Source organism: Carcharhinus amblyrhynchos, chromosome 2 (genome assembly GCF_965287045.1).
Source record: "Carcharhinus amblyrhynchos chromosome 2, sCarAmb.v2.hapA, whole genome shotgun sequence".
NCBI lineage: Eukaryota > Metazoa > Chordata > Chondrichthyes > Carcharhiniformes > Carcharhinidae > Carcharhinus > Carcharhinus amblyrhynchos.
In genome coordinates this window covers 93,085,654-93,100,980 of record NC_137325.1, presented here as the reverse complement: position 1 = coordinate 93,100,980, position 15,327 = coordinate 93,085,654, and the positions used below count along the sequence as shown (strand labels likewise).

The following is a 15,327-nucleotide window of genomic DNA, read 5'->3' as shown; positions in this document are numbered from 1 at the left end:
CTTCCTTTCAATTCCTAACAGCGAGACCTTTAATGGTCCTCAGAATTCAGACGATGGATGCATATCCTTTGTCAAAGATGGTTGAGAGTTGGGAATCATGTGTCATGAGCCTCTGTCATTTGGAACAAGTAATATAACATAGTTGAACTGCGTAGCTCAGTCTGCTGTTTACCATCCAACAAGCAGACTCACAGACAAGGAGATCTATCTAGCTGGAACACCTGCCACGTCACCTTCTACACTGATTCTGTTGGAAATCCCTGCACCATTGCCTATAAAACAGGTTCATCTCTCAATGCCTATCTCATTATGTGAAGTCAACGCCATCAGAAAAATGAATTATACAGCACTAGTTTTCAGCCCACTGACCTCTGTGAAGGAACAGCTCATTTGGTTCTGTATTCTGGAACCCGTGTGAAACAATATTTATTTTCTCAGTAGTCTCTGTACTATAAAACTTCCTTTTCCCAATCCTACTCTTTACTGCCTGAGTCTGGAAGCGACGTTGCGACCCTCCTTTCATATTTTGAATGTGCATAAGGAACTATTAACACTTTTTAGTTCATCCTATCTCAAGTTTGCTGTGGGGTTTTACATAGAAAATTGGATCAGACCTAAAGCAAAATGTTGGGAAATTCACCACCATTTATAAAGAGAGAAAAAAATCAAACCCCTTTCAGATGAGTCACGAGAGGAGAAATTAGTGCTGTTTAAATTAACCCCCTCCTGCCTGTAAAACCATAAACAAAAATGCTCGGATTTTCACATGCAATCTACTACTACAACATGCATTTCAGTTTAAATGTTGAGGCCTGAATTTTATGGGAGAGGATTTCTAGCTTAGCCAAAGTGTAGCTGGAACAACTACAGACAAAAGGCAGGGAATTATAGGCCGGTTAGTTTAACGTCTGTAGTTGGAAAAATGCTTGAATCTGTCATCAAAGAAGAAATAGCGAGGCACCTAGAAAGGAATGGTTTGATAGAGCAGATGCAGCACAGATTTGTTAAGGGGAAGTCGTGTTTGACAAATTTATTGGAATTCTATGAGGATGTGACTAGTGCAGTAAACAGAGGGGCACCGGTGGATGTGGTGTTTCTAGATTTTCAAAAGGCATTTGATAAGGTGCCCCATAAAAGGTTGCTACAGAAAGTTAGGGTGCACGGAGTTGGGGGTAAGGTGTTAGCATGGATAGAGGATTGGTTGTCTAATAGGAAGCAGAGAGTTGGTGTCAATGGGTGCTATTCTGATTGGCGGTTTGTGGCTACTGGAGTGCCGCAGGGATCGGTGCTGGGGCCTCAGCTATTTACCATTTATATAGATGATCTGGAGGAGGGGGCTGAGTGTAGGGTGACAAAATTTGCTGATGACACGAAGATGAGTGGAAATGCAAATTGCACAGAGGATGTGGAAAATCTGCAGAGAGATCTGGATAGGCTGAGCGAGTGGGCGAGGACCTGGCAGATGGAATATAATGTTTCCAAGTGTGAGGTTATCCACTTTGGCAGGAATAATAGTAGGAGGGATTATTATTTAAAAGGCAAAAAGCTGCAGCATGCTACGGTGCAGAGGAACCTGGGGGTCCTTATGCACGAGTTGCAAAAACCCAGTCTGCAGGTGCACCAGGTGATCATGAAGGCGAATGGGATGCTGGCCTTTATAGCGAGGGGGATAGAATATAAAAGCAGGGAGGTCTTGCTGCAACTGTACAGGGCACTGGTGAGGCTACAGCTGGAGTACTGTGTGCAGTTTTGGTCGCCACGCTTGCACAAGGATATATTGGCATTGGAGGGAGTGTAGAGGAGGTTCACCAGGCTGATACTGGAGATGAGGGGGTTGGACTATGAAGAGAGACTAAATAGACTGGGTCTGTACTCGTTGGAGTTTAGAAGGATGAGGGGGGATCTTATAGAGACGTATAAGATAATGAAAGGGATGGATAGGGTAGAGGTAGAGAGATTCTTCCTGCTTAGAAAGGATAGCAGGACTAGAGGGCACAGCCTCAAGATAAGGGGGGAGCAGTTTAGATCGGAGTTGAGGAGGAACTTCTTCACTCAAAGGGTGGTGAATCTGTGGAATTCTCTGCCCGTTGATGTGGTGGAGGCTGCCTCGCTAAATATATTTAAGTCACGGGTTGATAGGTTTTTGACAGACAAGAGAATTAAGGGTTATGGGGAGAGGGCGGGAAAGTGGAACTGATCCACTTCAGATCAGCCATGATCTTATTGAATGGCAGGGCAGGCTTGAAGGGCCAGATGGCCTACTCCTGCTCCTATTTCTAATGTTCTTATGTTCTTAACATCAATTCCAGAAATCCTACCCCTAAACCAGGACCCAACATTTGGGTGTGGGGATCGAGGGAAATTGTAGCAGACTGTGGTTTGCACATCCGTGACTGACAGGGGCAGCTGTAAAAGTGCAGTTGCCTTCAAACAGATGTAATTTTCATGAGTGGAATGTCCAAATTAAAACTTGGTTATACTATTCAGGAGAAGGCCTAAAATTATCAATGTTCTTTGGAAATGTAGGATAACCTTTTGTAAAGCTGAGGTAACGGAATTAAAAAGTAGAACCGACAAGGTGGTTATCTCTGGGCTACTGCCTGAACCGAGTGCAGACGGGCGTAGGGTTGATAGGATTAAGGAAGTGAATGGGTGGCTCAGGGATTGGTGTGGGAGGAATGAGTTTGAATTTATGGGGCATTGGCACCAGTATTGGGGTAGGTGGGACCTGTTCGGGTGGGATGGGGTTGGTCTGAACCGTGCTGGGACCAGAGTCCTGGCGAATCGAGTAAAGAGGACTGTAGACAGGGCTTTAAACTAATTGCGGGGGGGGAGGGTGCGAGGGTAGGTGACATTACGAGGCCTAAAGTTAAGGAGATGGTACAGGTAAGGGAAGAGGCTGAGGATGTCCCAATAATAAAGGGAGTAGGGGGCGTGAGTATGGTTGGTGGCGTTCCAGCAAATAGGGTCCAGATGAAGGCTGGGATGAAGGCACTTTATCTGAATGCACGAAGCATTCGGAATAAAGTGGATGAGCTGGTAGAGCAGATCAGCACAAATGGATATGATCTGGTGGCCATTACAGAGACGTGGCTGCAAGGTGACAGGGACTGGGAGCTGAATGTCCAGGGGTATCAAGTGTTCAGGAAGGATAGGCGGGAGGAAAAAGTGGGGGGCGTAGCTCTGCTGATTAAGGATAGCATCAGGGTGGTAGCAAGGGATGATATTGGAGCCAAAGAGCAGAAAGTGGAATCGTTGTGGGTGGAGATTAGGAACAGCAAAGGGAGGAAGACGCTGGTGGGTGTCGTCTATAGGCCCCCGAATAATGATCTGGAGGTGGGGCGGGCTGTTAACGCGCAAATAAGTGCGGCGTGCAGGAATGGGACGGCCGTAATTATGGGGGATTTCAATCTGCATATTGATTGGTCGACCCATGTTGAACGCGGTGGGCTCGAGGAGGAGTTCTTGGAATGCTGCCGGGATAGTTTCCTCGAACAGTGTGTGTTGGAGCCGACGAGGGAGCGAGCTATCTTGGATCTGGTGCTATATAATGAGGCGGGTAGAATTAGGGACCTTGCGGCGAAGGATCCTCTTGGGGAGAGTGATCATTGTATGGTGGAGTTTCTGGTGCAGATGGAGGATGAGAAAGTGGGTTCCCGGACACACGTCCTTTGTTTGAACAGAGGGGAGTACGGTAGGGTGAGAGAAGTGGCGAATGTGGACTGGGGGAGCTCGTTGGAAGGTAGGTCTGCTGAGGAGCAGTGGAGGATCTTTAAGGAGATCTTTCTTGGTGCTCAGCGGAAATTTATTCCGATGGTCAAAAAGGACCGTAGGAGGAGAGGTAATAAGCCATGGATAACGAAGGAGGTGAAAGAAAGTGTTAAATTAAAAGCGGAGGCGTTTAGAGTAGCTAAGAGTAGTGGGCGAGAAGAGGATTGGGAGAGGTTTAAATGTCAACAAAGATTGACAAAGAATTTGATAAAGAAGGGTAGGAGAAACTATGAAGCTGGGCTAGCGCTTAATATAAAAAAGAATAGCAAGAGTTTTTATAAATATATAAAAAGGAAGAGGCTGGCTAGGGTGAACGTTGGACCCTTAGAGGATGAGAAGGGGGACTTAGTGGTAGGGGATGGGGATATGGCTGAGGTCTTGAATAACTTTTTTGTTTCGGTCTTCACAGAAGAGGACGTGAATAATTTGCCGGGTGTTAGAGATGGAAAGGTGGTAGGACTGGAGGGGTCTCAATGACATTATTGTTACTAGAGAGGCAGTGCTCGACAGACTGGAGGGACTGATTGTGGACAAGTCCCCAGGACCGGATGGAATGCATCCGAGGGTTCTGAAAGAAATGGCGGAGGTGATAGTGGATGCCTCGGTGGTTATTTTCCAAACGTCGCTGGATTCCGGGGAAGTGCCGGAAGATTGGAAAACGGCTAATGTTACGCCGTTGTTTAAGAAGGATGCCAGGCAAAAGGCAGGGAATTATAGGCCGGTTAGTTTAACGTCTGTTGTAGGTAAAATGTTAGAATCCGTCATCAAGGAGGAAATAGCGAGGCATCTTGAGGGGAATTGCTTGATAGAGCAGATGCAGCACAGTTTCGTTAAGGGGAAGTCATGTCTGACAAATTTACTGGAGTTCTATGAGGATGTGTCTAGGGCGGTAGATAGAGGAGAGCCGGTGGATGTGGTCTTTCTTGATTTTCAGAAGGCGTTTGACAAGGTACCTCACAAGAGGTTATTGCAGAAGGTCAGGGGACATGGAGTTGGGGGTAGGGTGTTAGCGTGGATAGAGGATTGGTTGTCAAATAGGAGGCAGAGAGTGGGGGTCAATGGGTGCTATTCGGATTGGCGGTTGGTGACTAGTGGAGTGCCCCAGGGGTCAGTGCTGGGGCCTCAGCTATTTACCATTCATATAGATGATCTGGAGGAGGGAACCGAGTGTATGGTGTTGAAATTTGCTGATGACACCAAGATTGGTGGAACGGCAAATTGCGCGGAGGGTGTGGAGAGTCTGCAGAAGGATCTAAATAGGCTGGGCGAATGGGCCAGGAAATGGCAAATGGAATTTAATGTTGGCAAGTGCGAGGTGGTCCACTTTGGTAGGAATAATGGTAGGAAGGATTATTACTTAGGTGGCGAAAAACTGCAGCAGGCGACAGTGCAGAGGGACCTCGGGGTCCTTGTGCATGAGTCGCAAAAACCCAGCCTGCAGGTGCAGCAGGTGGTCAGGAAGGCTAATGGGATGCTGGCCTTCATAGCGAGGGGGATTGAATATAAAAGTAGGGAGGTCTTGCTGCGGCTGTACAGGGCATTGGTGAGGCCGCAGCTGGAGTACTGTGTGCAGTTTTGGGCGCCGTACTTACGCAAGGATATTTTGGCCTTGGAGGGAGTGCAGAGGAGGTTTACTAGGCTGATGCCGGAGTTGAAGGGGTTGAGCTATGAGGAGAGGCTGAATAAACTAGGCTTGTACTCGTTAGAGTTTAGAAGAATGAAGGGAGATCTCATTGAGACATATAAGATGATGAATGGGATGGATAGGATAGAGGTGGAGAGACTCTTCCCGCTCAGAAAGGACAGTAGGACTAGGGGGCACAGCCTCAAGATAAAAGGGGGGGCGGTTTAGAACAGAGTTGACGAAGAACTTCTTCACTCAAAGGGTGGTGAATCTCTGGAATTCTCTGCCCGTTGAAGTGGTGGAGGCTACCTCTTATTTTTAAGACGTGGGTTGATGGGTTTTTGATAAGAGAGGGGATTAAGGGTTATGGGGAGAGGGCAGGAATGTGGAACTGAGCCACAACAGATCAGCCATGATCTTATTGAATGGCGGGGCAGGCTGGAAGGGCCAGATGGCCTACTCCTGCTCCTATTTCTTATGTTCTTATGTTCTTATGTAACCTTTCAGAAAGGTTGAGATATGGTGAACTTTGGGAGAGGTCATGTGCCCTTTGGATTATTACAAGTTGACCTTAATAAAATTCATTGAAACTGTCAAGTTGTCAGGCTTTTAAATCCCCTTGGGATAGTAAAGCTGACAAAGCATTTAAATCACCGAGGAGCTGTCAAGCTATCAAAGATTTTAAATCTCCTGCCTTTTAAATGAAACAAGCCTGCATTTTTTCAAAAGTTAGTGTTTGCTTTTTCAGTTTGTTTACTAACATAGGATTTATGCTTCATGATTAATTTCACAACCTGTTATTTTCATAGTATGGTGCTTTTCAGTCCAAGTTTGATTAAGAACGCATAATGCTGTGGGATTATGAATGCAAATGCTACTTTTTATTAGAGATTAAGTTCTTGAATAAAATTTTGTTTTTACATGGGATTAAATAGTTGAAGGAATTTAGATGGTCATGAATGGGTTTTAATGAATGAGAGTATTGTTTTCAATAGACACTTAGAACTTTATTTCACTTCAGCAAGAGTTCTGAGCTCTGGCCATTGTGCATACAGGTTGAACTGACATGGAATGTGTAAGGGCAAAAGCCAGTGGATGGAGGGGCATAGATTGGCATATGTTGGCAGGATTTGGCAGAAGGGATCAACAGGCCATGAGAATTATTCAAGGTTCATAGGTTGGCATAGGAGCTATTAAAGAGCATAGGTTGGCAAGGATGGCATGAGGGACCATGGGGATGGATGGGTAACATGGGGCGTAGGCAGTACGTGGGATGTGTGAGGGTTAGAGGGCTTTTTTTTGTTTTAATTATTTTTCCTTCAAAGTAGCAGAGTACCAAGGTCAGCCTTTCACAAAGCAAGCTGTTCCTTGTGGTTGTCTCCCCATTTGTTTTGAAGTGGGGTGGTCTGACTCTTGTTAAAGCACGCTCCTCTGGAATAAAAATCTGAACATCTGGGGCAGGAGCTTTTTGTCAGGAGTCATGTTTGCAGAGCCAGGAATTTTCCCAAATCAGTGATCCTGACACAAAAGCAAAAACTCAGGCCTGCGCTTAATAGAATAGAACCTTCAATTTGAACAATTCAAATTGTCTGCTGTTGAAAAGGTTGTGACAGGTTTGTGCTTCCAGTCATCACTACATGAGCAGATTTTCTTCTTATTGCATTGGAGTGTGACAGATAATAGGACACACTACATAGATCAAAATCAGAGTGGCTCTGTTGCGTATTTGTGATCCATCCTGTTCAATGTTGTTTCACCCAACTGATCCTTTATATCCAAGTGCAAAAGGGAAAGTATGCCCTGATGTTTGTGCCTTTTCCTGGCAGATGTAACAGTGTCAGGCTTACAGGATGCTATAGCTGATCTTCACTTTAGTGCTGCAGGTTGTATTCAATTAGTTGCCACATATCTGAACACATTTTTTGTAGCTATGTGATTAATATGTGTGACCCCCCTGGCAGTCTACAGGTCAGATATTTAATATAGATTATTGGCTTCCATAGTAGCCACATGGCTATTTGTCCAACTTGCACATTAGTCTTGTAATGCAAAAGGTCTGCAATATGGAGCTCTGGAGAACAATGAAACCAATCTGTCTGTTTTCATATGATCGAAGAAGCCATTTGTAACCTTTATGCTGAATGTTCATGGAATCACTATCGGCTTTGTGACCTTTGCTTTGGAGCTCCCCTTCAGTAAAAAAAGACACCTCTTGCGTTGCGTCAGGAATTACGGGACTGAGCTATCAACATGAGCATAAACTTAAACTCATTATCTGTGTTTAACCCTGTCATGTAATGAGCAGCTGAAGTAAGAGCTGTCAGTAGAACAGGAACTACAAAGTGCAATCATAGTATTTGTCATTGCACCGTTAACCATATGGATTCTGTATCAGTAGTAGAATGCCGATGATCTTTGTTTCCTCTAAGAATGAATTATTTTCACGAAGTTCTTGCTAATATCAATCACTTTGCAGATGTTGGTGGGTTTTTTGAGGCTGGGACCTGGATACGTTACAGCTTCCAGTCATCTGAGGATAGTCTGAAAGACCTCAAGAGTTCATCACAACCAGCAAACTCCAGCCTTACTTTGACCAAAGAGGATCTGGTTTTCAGTTTCAGCACTACCAACACTCCCAGCATCCTCTTGTACATCAGCACCTACTCACCGGATTACATGGCTGTGATTCTGAAACACAATGGTAAGATGTCCTACTTCATATCATTGCTTAAAACAAATAAACCACAGGTGCAATTTGAGAATTATGGAACGCTTTCCTTATCTTAGTATTTGTTAATTCTGTTTTGAACATGTAATATTAGAAAGCTATGACCAGCTATACATGACTTTGACTCTCAACTTATATTGTGGGATACATCTTAGTAAAAACATTTGCATGTTTAAAGCCAATGTATAAATATCTTTATTAAACAATATCTTGAAGTCAGCGGAATATCTGACTTGTCCAAAACTCATCAAAATGTTGAAGATTCTTGAACGTAAACCACTGAGAAATTCGCACATTTCTGTCTTCCGGTATAGAATGCACACTGTTTCCATGTATGAACTCAATTCACATGTCTAAGTCCAGGGGATCTCTACATAAGTTGACAAAATCAAGGCTTGGGCATCGCCAAATGTGCACATAAGCAATAGTGAAATATAACCAGGTAAAACAGTATAGTATATCTTCCTAGAGTATGGTAATCTTCCTGTTGCTTGTTCAGGCAGAATCACTCTACATTTCAGAGGTGGTAAGCCCAAGATGTGAATGCTTCTCTCAATGCAATTCAGTTTTAGAAGGCATTGAGCGCTGAACATTTCAACATATATTCTCATGCCCAGCCTCCACGGTATTTCATTCCAGAGCAAATTGAAATGGAGAAACTTGAAAAGTGCTGGTCACCAAGTCCAATATCATATATCAAACTCATCTCAGATTGTTGAATTCAAGGGTCTCAGTTTGGTTAAGAGGTATGTCCAGCATGAGGCTGACTTCCCCTCCATTGTATTCAGTGACAGGTTGGACTAGGTCAGAGGCCTTAACTTCGCAACCCCAGTCGGTTCTCAGATACGTCAAATAGAAAATTAATAAAAGCTGATCAACAGTTTAAAAACACCATTGACATGTAAACAGACTAACAGTATGTAGTTATATTGATCACACATGCATTGGTTTCAACCTAATTTGCAGATATGCTCAACGTTCCATCACTTATATAGTGAATGTTGTGGCAAAAAGTACAGGACTTTTACTCCCATGGCCTGTGAAGAATTTGTGGATATATATCAGCAACCTTTGTTGTTAAATTGTTCCCCCTTCCCCAGCCCCTATTTATGCTGATAATTTTCTTGTCCAATCCCTGCCCCAACCCATAGTTTATCTCGCAATTTGCTCTCATAAACTATCACCCCCAGTACCTACTGGAAATATTTTCAGCCCTATCATCTCTAGTTCACACTGACGTTTCTACTCTAACCTTCCCAATTTATTTTGGCATTCTTCTCCACTTAATTGGCACAGGTACTGTTTTCTAATTTCCTAGGTCCTATTAACAGCTTTATGCACTTGCTTTTGTCCCATGGTTTGGGATAGTACTTTTCTTCATACAATTTCTGCTGGAACCTTTCCTCTCCTTATCCTTTCACTCCACCAACTTAATGCTAATTTTTAAATTTTTTTACTCTATCCTTGAAGTTACAAAACCAAAGCTCAGAATTGACTGGGCAAACCCAAATCCATTCTAGCTTGCTCCAAAAACCAAATTCAAATTCAAATTGTCCCCACAAGAGAGGCAAACAAGATCCAAGCTGACAAGAAAAGGCATTGTGCTCCATCTTGGGCTTGATCTGATACTTGATCTTAGCCAAAAGGTCAAGAAGTGACCACTTCATGCTCATACTCTCTTCACCCGCACCCCAGAATCTAATCACACTAGAATTTTTCTCCTCCCTCTCTATAGTGGCCTTCTCCTACTTTATAATTCATACTGACAGCCTTTTGCCAGGGACACCTTGCACCTATTAAATGATGTTGTTGCCTCAGAGAATTGAACTTTGCATTCTTTGGGCAGAATTTCCCAATTTCACAAACCTATTGTAACACTGGAATTTGCTGCATCTCCCAATTCAGGTTCAGGCATCAATGAAATTTACTTGTACAGGCAGATAGGCCTCTTTCATTCAGAGTTGCTTCCAATTAGCACCTTTGATTCCTTTAATGTGTTGCACTGCTTGATATTCAAGCATGGCAATAGAAGCATGAGGCATGAGCCAAGAGTAGAGCAGCACTATTTCAACTAAGCTCCAGTGCCCATAGGGCAACTTTGAAGTGCAGTTTGAACGCTCACTGACTCTCATCTGGAAATATTGGCATGCAAAATATTCCCCTGTAGGGGAACTGAATAGGAAGAAAATATTAGTGATGACTTTGATCTGGAGTATTGTGCTGCATGATGCTGGAATGTGCACACTGGAGAAAGAGGAGATCATATTTCTGGGGAACTTTGAGATGTGGGTTTGAAAATAGCAAAGTTTATAGGCAAGACAAGTAATGAGCTGATGTTGACAATGACATAAGAAGAATGTAATTAGATAGATCAGAAAGAGGCAAATTCATTGGGTTGAGTATGTGCCCAACAGGATATTGGAAGACGTAATAAGAAGGCTGAAAAGAAAAAGACCGAAGGAAGATAAAGGGATCTTTTGGGCAACCTGTAGGGTGGAAATTGTATGAAGAACATGAGAAAGTAATGCAAAATCTAGTGGTTTGGAGAAAAGAGAATTATGCCAGAATCTGCAGATCACTGATGATGTGGATGACAATTTATGTAGTCCTCAATTCATTTTCACTTTCAAACCTCAATAAACTCTTTTCTCCTTAAATATCTATGTTCAAGAGGAGCTTTAAACTGAGGAGAGTCCATTCAGCTGCAACGTAGATATATGGTCTCATGGCAGAAGCAAATGAAATGATGAATAGTCTTTTCTCCAATGCATTTGTATATTTTTTTGACCAGATTATATAAGCTTTGCTGGGAACTAAAATTTAAGTGAAGGGATGCTACACACAGCACTAACAGGAGAATCAAAGATCATTGTGTAGGTTCACAGTTGGTTAGCCACAATTTAGCCTCATCTATTTGTTGATCATCTGAGACAGAAGCCAGAAGGCAGTTTGGTTTACAGGCAAAGTAATAATAAGATATTGACCAATCCGTCGATTCATGTTTTTAAAGGGCCTCAGGGTTCTTGAGCTATGAATGTTCTGATTCACTGAAGGTGCAAAGCAACTGTAGCAAGTGGGGAAGGCTTAGCAAATAATAGCTATTTCAATGCTGAACTTGCTTTGTAGCTTTTAAAAATGCAAAACAAGTAATTATAATACATGCAGAGAATGACTAATTGAGCCTGAGGCTATTGGATTCCCCAGCATTGCAAATACAGCAAAGTCAGATGGTAAAGAGTGTAAGCCTGTAAGGGAGGCCAGGGAACTGTAACCCACAAAAGTTAATGAATGGGAAATTGGGTTACAGTGTAGTCCATACCGGCATTTATACTCCACTCAAGCCTCCACAGGGACTTCTCATTTGTAAGAGTGCAGTTGAAAACAATGTTAATCAAGTCATAGAGTATTCAGTTGTTCAGTGAAATTTCTTAAGAATTAGAGTACAAATAATTACTTTATAAAATGACAATTAATAACAGGACATATTGCAAATAGGGTGCTGTAACAGCAAAAGACCTGCAATGGGAATGGATTTCTGTGGTTCAAGGGTGATCAAGTCAAAATTAATTTCCTTTCATGCATAAGCTATAACAAAATTATGGACATCTGCAGTCTGGATCTTATGAAACTTAATTTAGAAACAGCAATGTGTAGTGGCAAGTGTGACCGTGTGTTAAATGATGATGCCTAAATAAAGAGAGTACATGGGATGAGTACAAACGTTACGGCTTTTTCATTGTCAAAGTTGGGGATGATCCCATATCTGCTTGGCCAGCTCACGGCTTGATATTGAACAGCTGTCAGACCATTAATTGGCTTGAGGTGGGCTTTTCTTCTTTATTGGGCACCTTTGAGAGTTACTGGCCTATCAAATTGCCTGCAGCTCTCTTATGCCAGCAACACCACCAGGAGCAATGGTCATGGTTCAGAGTGCAACATTGTCCAAGGAAGAGAAGCCAATAGAGCCTGCACAAAGGTAGGTCCAGAGTCCTTGCTGAGACCAGGCTAGCAGGCTCCAGTAGGGAGGGGGGGTGGGGGTCAGGCTGGACATGACAGGGAGGAGAGAAAATGATGGAGAAAGATGGTTTATAGGGCATCCAACTGGCAAGAGTGCCCAAAAAGGAGGGCAACTCCTCTTGCCTGGCTATCAGTCCACCAGGTTTCACTGGGCTGATTGGGCACTTAGAGCAGCTTTTTAATAGTTTCAATGTTGATAATTGACAGCATTATTAGAGTAACTGCTTTGGAGGAATTAGTCAGCATGATAGAGCTAATTTAACATGCTGACAAATGCTGGATTGATGGGTGTAACACTGGATATTGATTTAACTCATGTCATTTTTATATTAACAAACATGAATTAAATGAATGTTTCCATTTGACTTCCATTTTGCCACAAAGAATTGCACAAGTCAAAAAACCTACTTTAAGGGAAACCTAATGTATGGTTTTTCAAATTTGGAGCCTTTAGAGTTCTCTTTAGAACATAGAACATAGAACATTACAGCGCAGAACAGGCCCTTCGGTCCACGATGTTGCACCGACCAGTTAAAAAACAATGACCCTCTAACCTAAACCAATCCCTTTTCATCCATAAACCTATCCACGGATCTCTTAAACGCCCCCAAACTAGGCGCATTTACAACTGCAGCAGGCAGGGCATTCCAATCTCTCACCACCCTCTGGGTAAAGAACCTACCCCTGACATCCGTCCTATAACTACCACCCCTTAATTTAAAGCCATGCCCCCTCGTGCTAGCTTTCTCCATCCGAGGAAAAAGGCTATCACTGTCGACCCTATCTAAACCTCTAATCATCTTATATGTTTCAATAATATCCCCTCTTAGCCACCTTCTTTCTCGCGAAAACAACCCCAAATCCCTCAGTCTCTCCTCATAGGACCTCCCCTCCATACCAGGCAACATCCTGGTAAACCTCCTCTGCACCCTCTCCAAAGCCTCCACATCCTTCCTATAATGTGGGGACCAGAACTGCACACAATACTCCAAGTGCGGCCGCACCAGAGTTGTGTACAGTTGCAACATGACGCTGCGACTCCTAAATTCAATCCCCCTACCAATAAACGCCAAGACACCGTATGCCTTCTTAACAACCTTATCTACTTGATTCCCTACTTTCAGGGATCTATGTACACATACGCCTAGATCCCTCTGTTCATCCACACTATTCAGAGTCCTCCCGTTAGCCCTATACTCGACACATCTGTTATTCCTACCAAAGTGAATTACCTCACACTTCTCTGCATTAAACTCCATCCGCCACCTCTCGGCCCAGCTCTGCAACCTGTCTAAGTCACCCTGCAAACTACGACACCCTTCCTCACAATCTACCACACCTCCGACTTTGGTGTCATCAGCAAATTTACTAATCCACCCAACTATACCCTCATCCAAATCATTAATAAAAATTACAAACAGCAGTGGCCCCAAAACAGATCCCTGAGGCACACTACTCGTAACTGAACTCCATGACGAATATTTATCATCAACCACCACCCTCTGTCTCCTATCTGCTAGCCAATTCCTGATCCAATTTCCTAGATTACCCTCAATCCCATACATCTGCATTTTCTGCAGAAGCCTACCATGGTGAACCTTATCAAACACCTTACTAAAATCCATATATACCACATCAACTGCCTTTCCCCCATCCACCTCTTTGGTCACTTCCTCAAAAAACTCAATAAGGTTAGTAAGGCACGACCTACCCGCTACAAAACCATGCTGACTATCTCCAATCAATTCATTACTGTCCAAATAACTATAAATCCTATCCCTAATAATTTTTTCTAAAACCTTGCCCACAACAGAAGTAAGACTCACCGGTCTATAATTCCCGGGGAAGTCTCTGTTCCCCTTCTTAAACAATGGGACAACATTCGCTATCCTCCAATCTTCCGGTACTATACCTGAGACCAACGACGACCTGAAGATCAGAGCCAGAGGCTCTGCAATCACCTCTCTTGCCTCCCAGAGAATCCTAGGGTAAATCCCGTCCGGACCAGGGGACTTATCTATTTTTAAACCCTCAAGAATATCCAGCACATCCCCCTTATCAACTGCAATACTGTCTAGTTTACACCCCTGCAACCCAGTGTTCTCCTCAGCTACATTCATGTCCCCCTGCGTGAACACCGAAGAGAAATATTGGTTCAGTGCCTCACCAATCTTTTCCGGTTCCACACACAATTTCCCTCTGCTGTCTGTAACTGGCCCTAATCTTGCCCTAACCAACCTTCTGTTCTTAACATACCTATAGAACGCCTTAGGATTCTCCTTAATCCTATCAGCCAAAGTCTTCTCATGTCCTCTTTTAGCCCTTCTTAATTCATTCTTCAACTCCCTCCTAGCCAATCTAAAGCTTTCTAGTGCACTACCTGAGCCCTCAAGTCTCATCCGAACATAAGCCTCCTTTTTCTTTTTAACCAACGAATCAACTTTTTTAGTGCACCACGGTTCCCTAGCTCTACCAATTCCTCCTTGCCTGACAGGGACATACCTATCAAGGACTCGCAGTAGCTGCTCCTTGAAAATACTCCACATTTCGGACGTTCCCAGTCCCTGTAATCTCCTAGTCCAACCTATGCTTCCTAATTCTCTCCTAATAGCCTCATAATTACCCTTCCCCCAGCTAAAACTACTGACCCGAGGTTCATGCCTATCCCTTTCCATCACTAAGGTGAACGTAACCGAATTGTGGTCACTATCACCAAAATGCACACCAACTTCCAAGTCCAGCACCTGGTCTGGCTCATTTCCCAGCACCAAATCCAATATAGCCTCACCTCTAGTTGGCCTATCAACATACTGAGTCAAAAAACCTTCCTGCACGCTTTGTACAAAAACTGCCCCCTCTGACGAGCTAGAGCTATAACAATTCCAATCAATATTAGTAAAGTTAAAATCCCCCATAACAATTACCCTATTACTGTCACTCCTAACCAGGATCGTCTCTGCAATCCTTTCCTCAACCTCTCTAGAACTTTTAGGAGGTCTATAAAAGACTCCCAACAGGGTGACCTCTCCTCTCCTATTTCTAATCTCCGCCCATACTACCTCAACAGACAAGTCCTCATCAAACTTCCTCTCTGACACTGTGATACAGTCCTTGACCAATAATGCTACCCCTCCCCCCCTTCTACCTCCTTCTCTACCCCGACTAAAGCATTTGAACCCCGGAACCT

General features: G+C 43.5%; 1 protein-coding gene across 2 annotated transcripts in view; it reads left to right on the top strand.

The window, feature by feature from the left end:
* The window catches only part of LOC145356548 (contactin-associated protein-like 2), a 1,680,587-nt gene that overhangs the window by 1,510,569 nt on the left and 154,691 nt on the right, over positions 1-15,327 (top strand). For both annotated transcript variants that reach the window (XM_080209322.1, XM_080209313.1), the window contains one exon: positions 7,872-8,096. In XM_080209322.1, the coding sequence (XP_080065448.1) occupies positions 7,872-8,096 (225 nt within the window). The remainder of the gene's footprint in view (positions 1-7,871; positions 8,097-15,327) is intronic.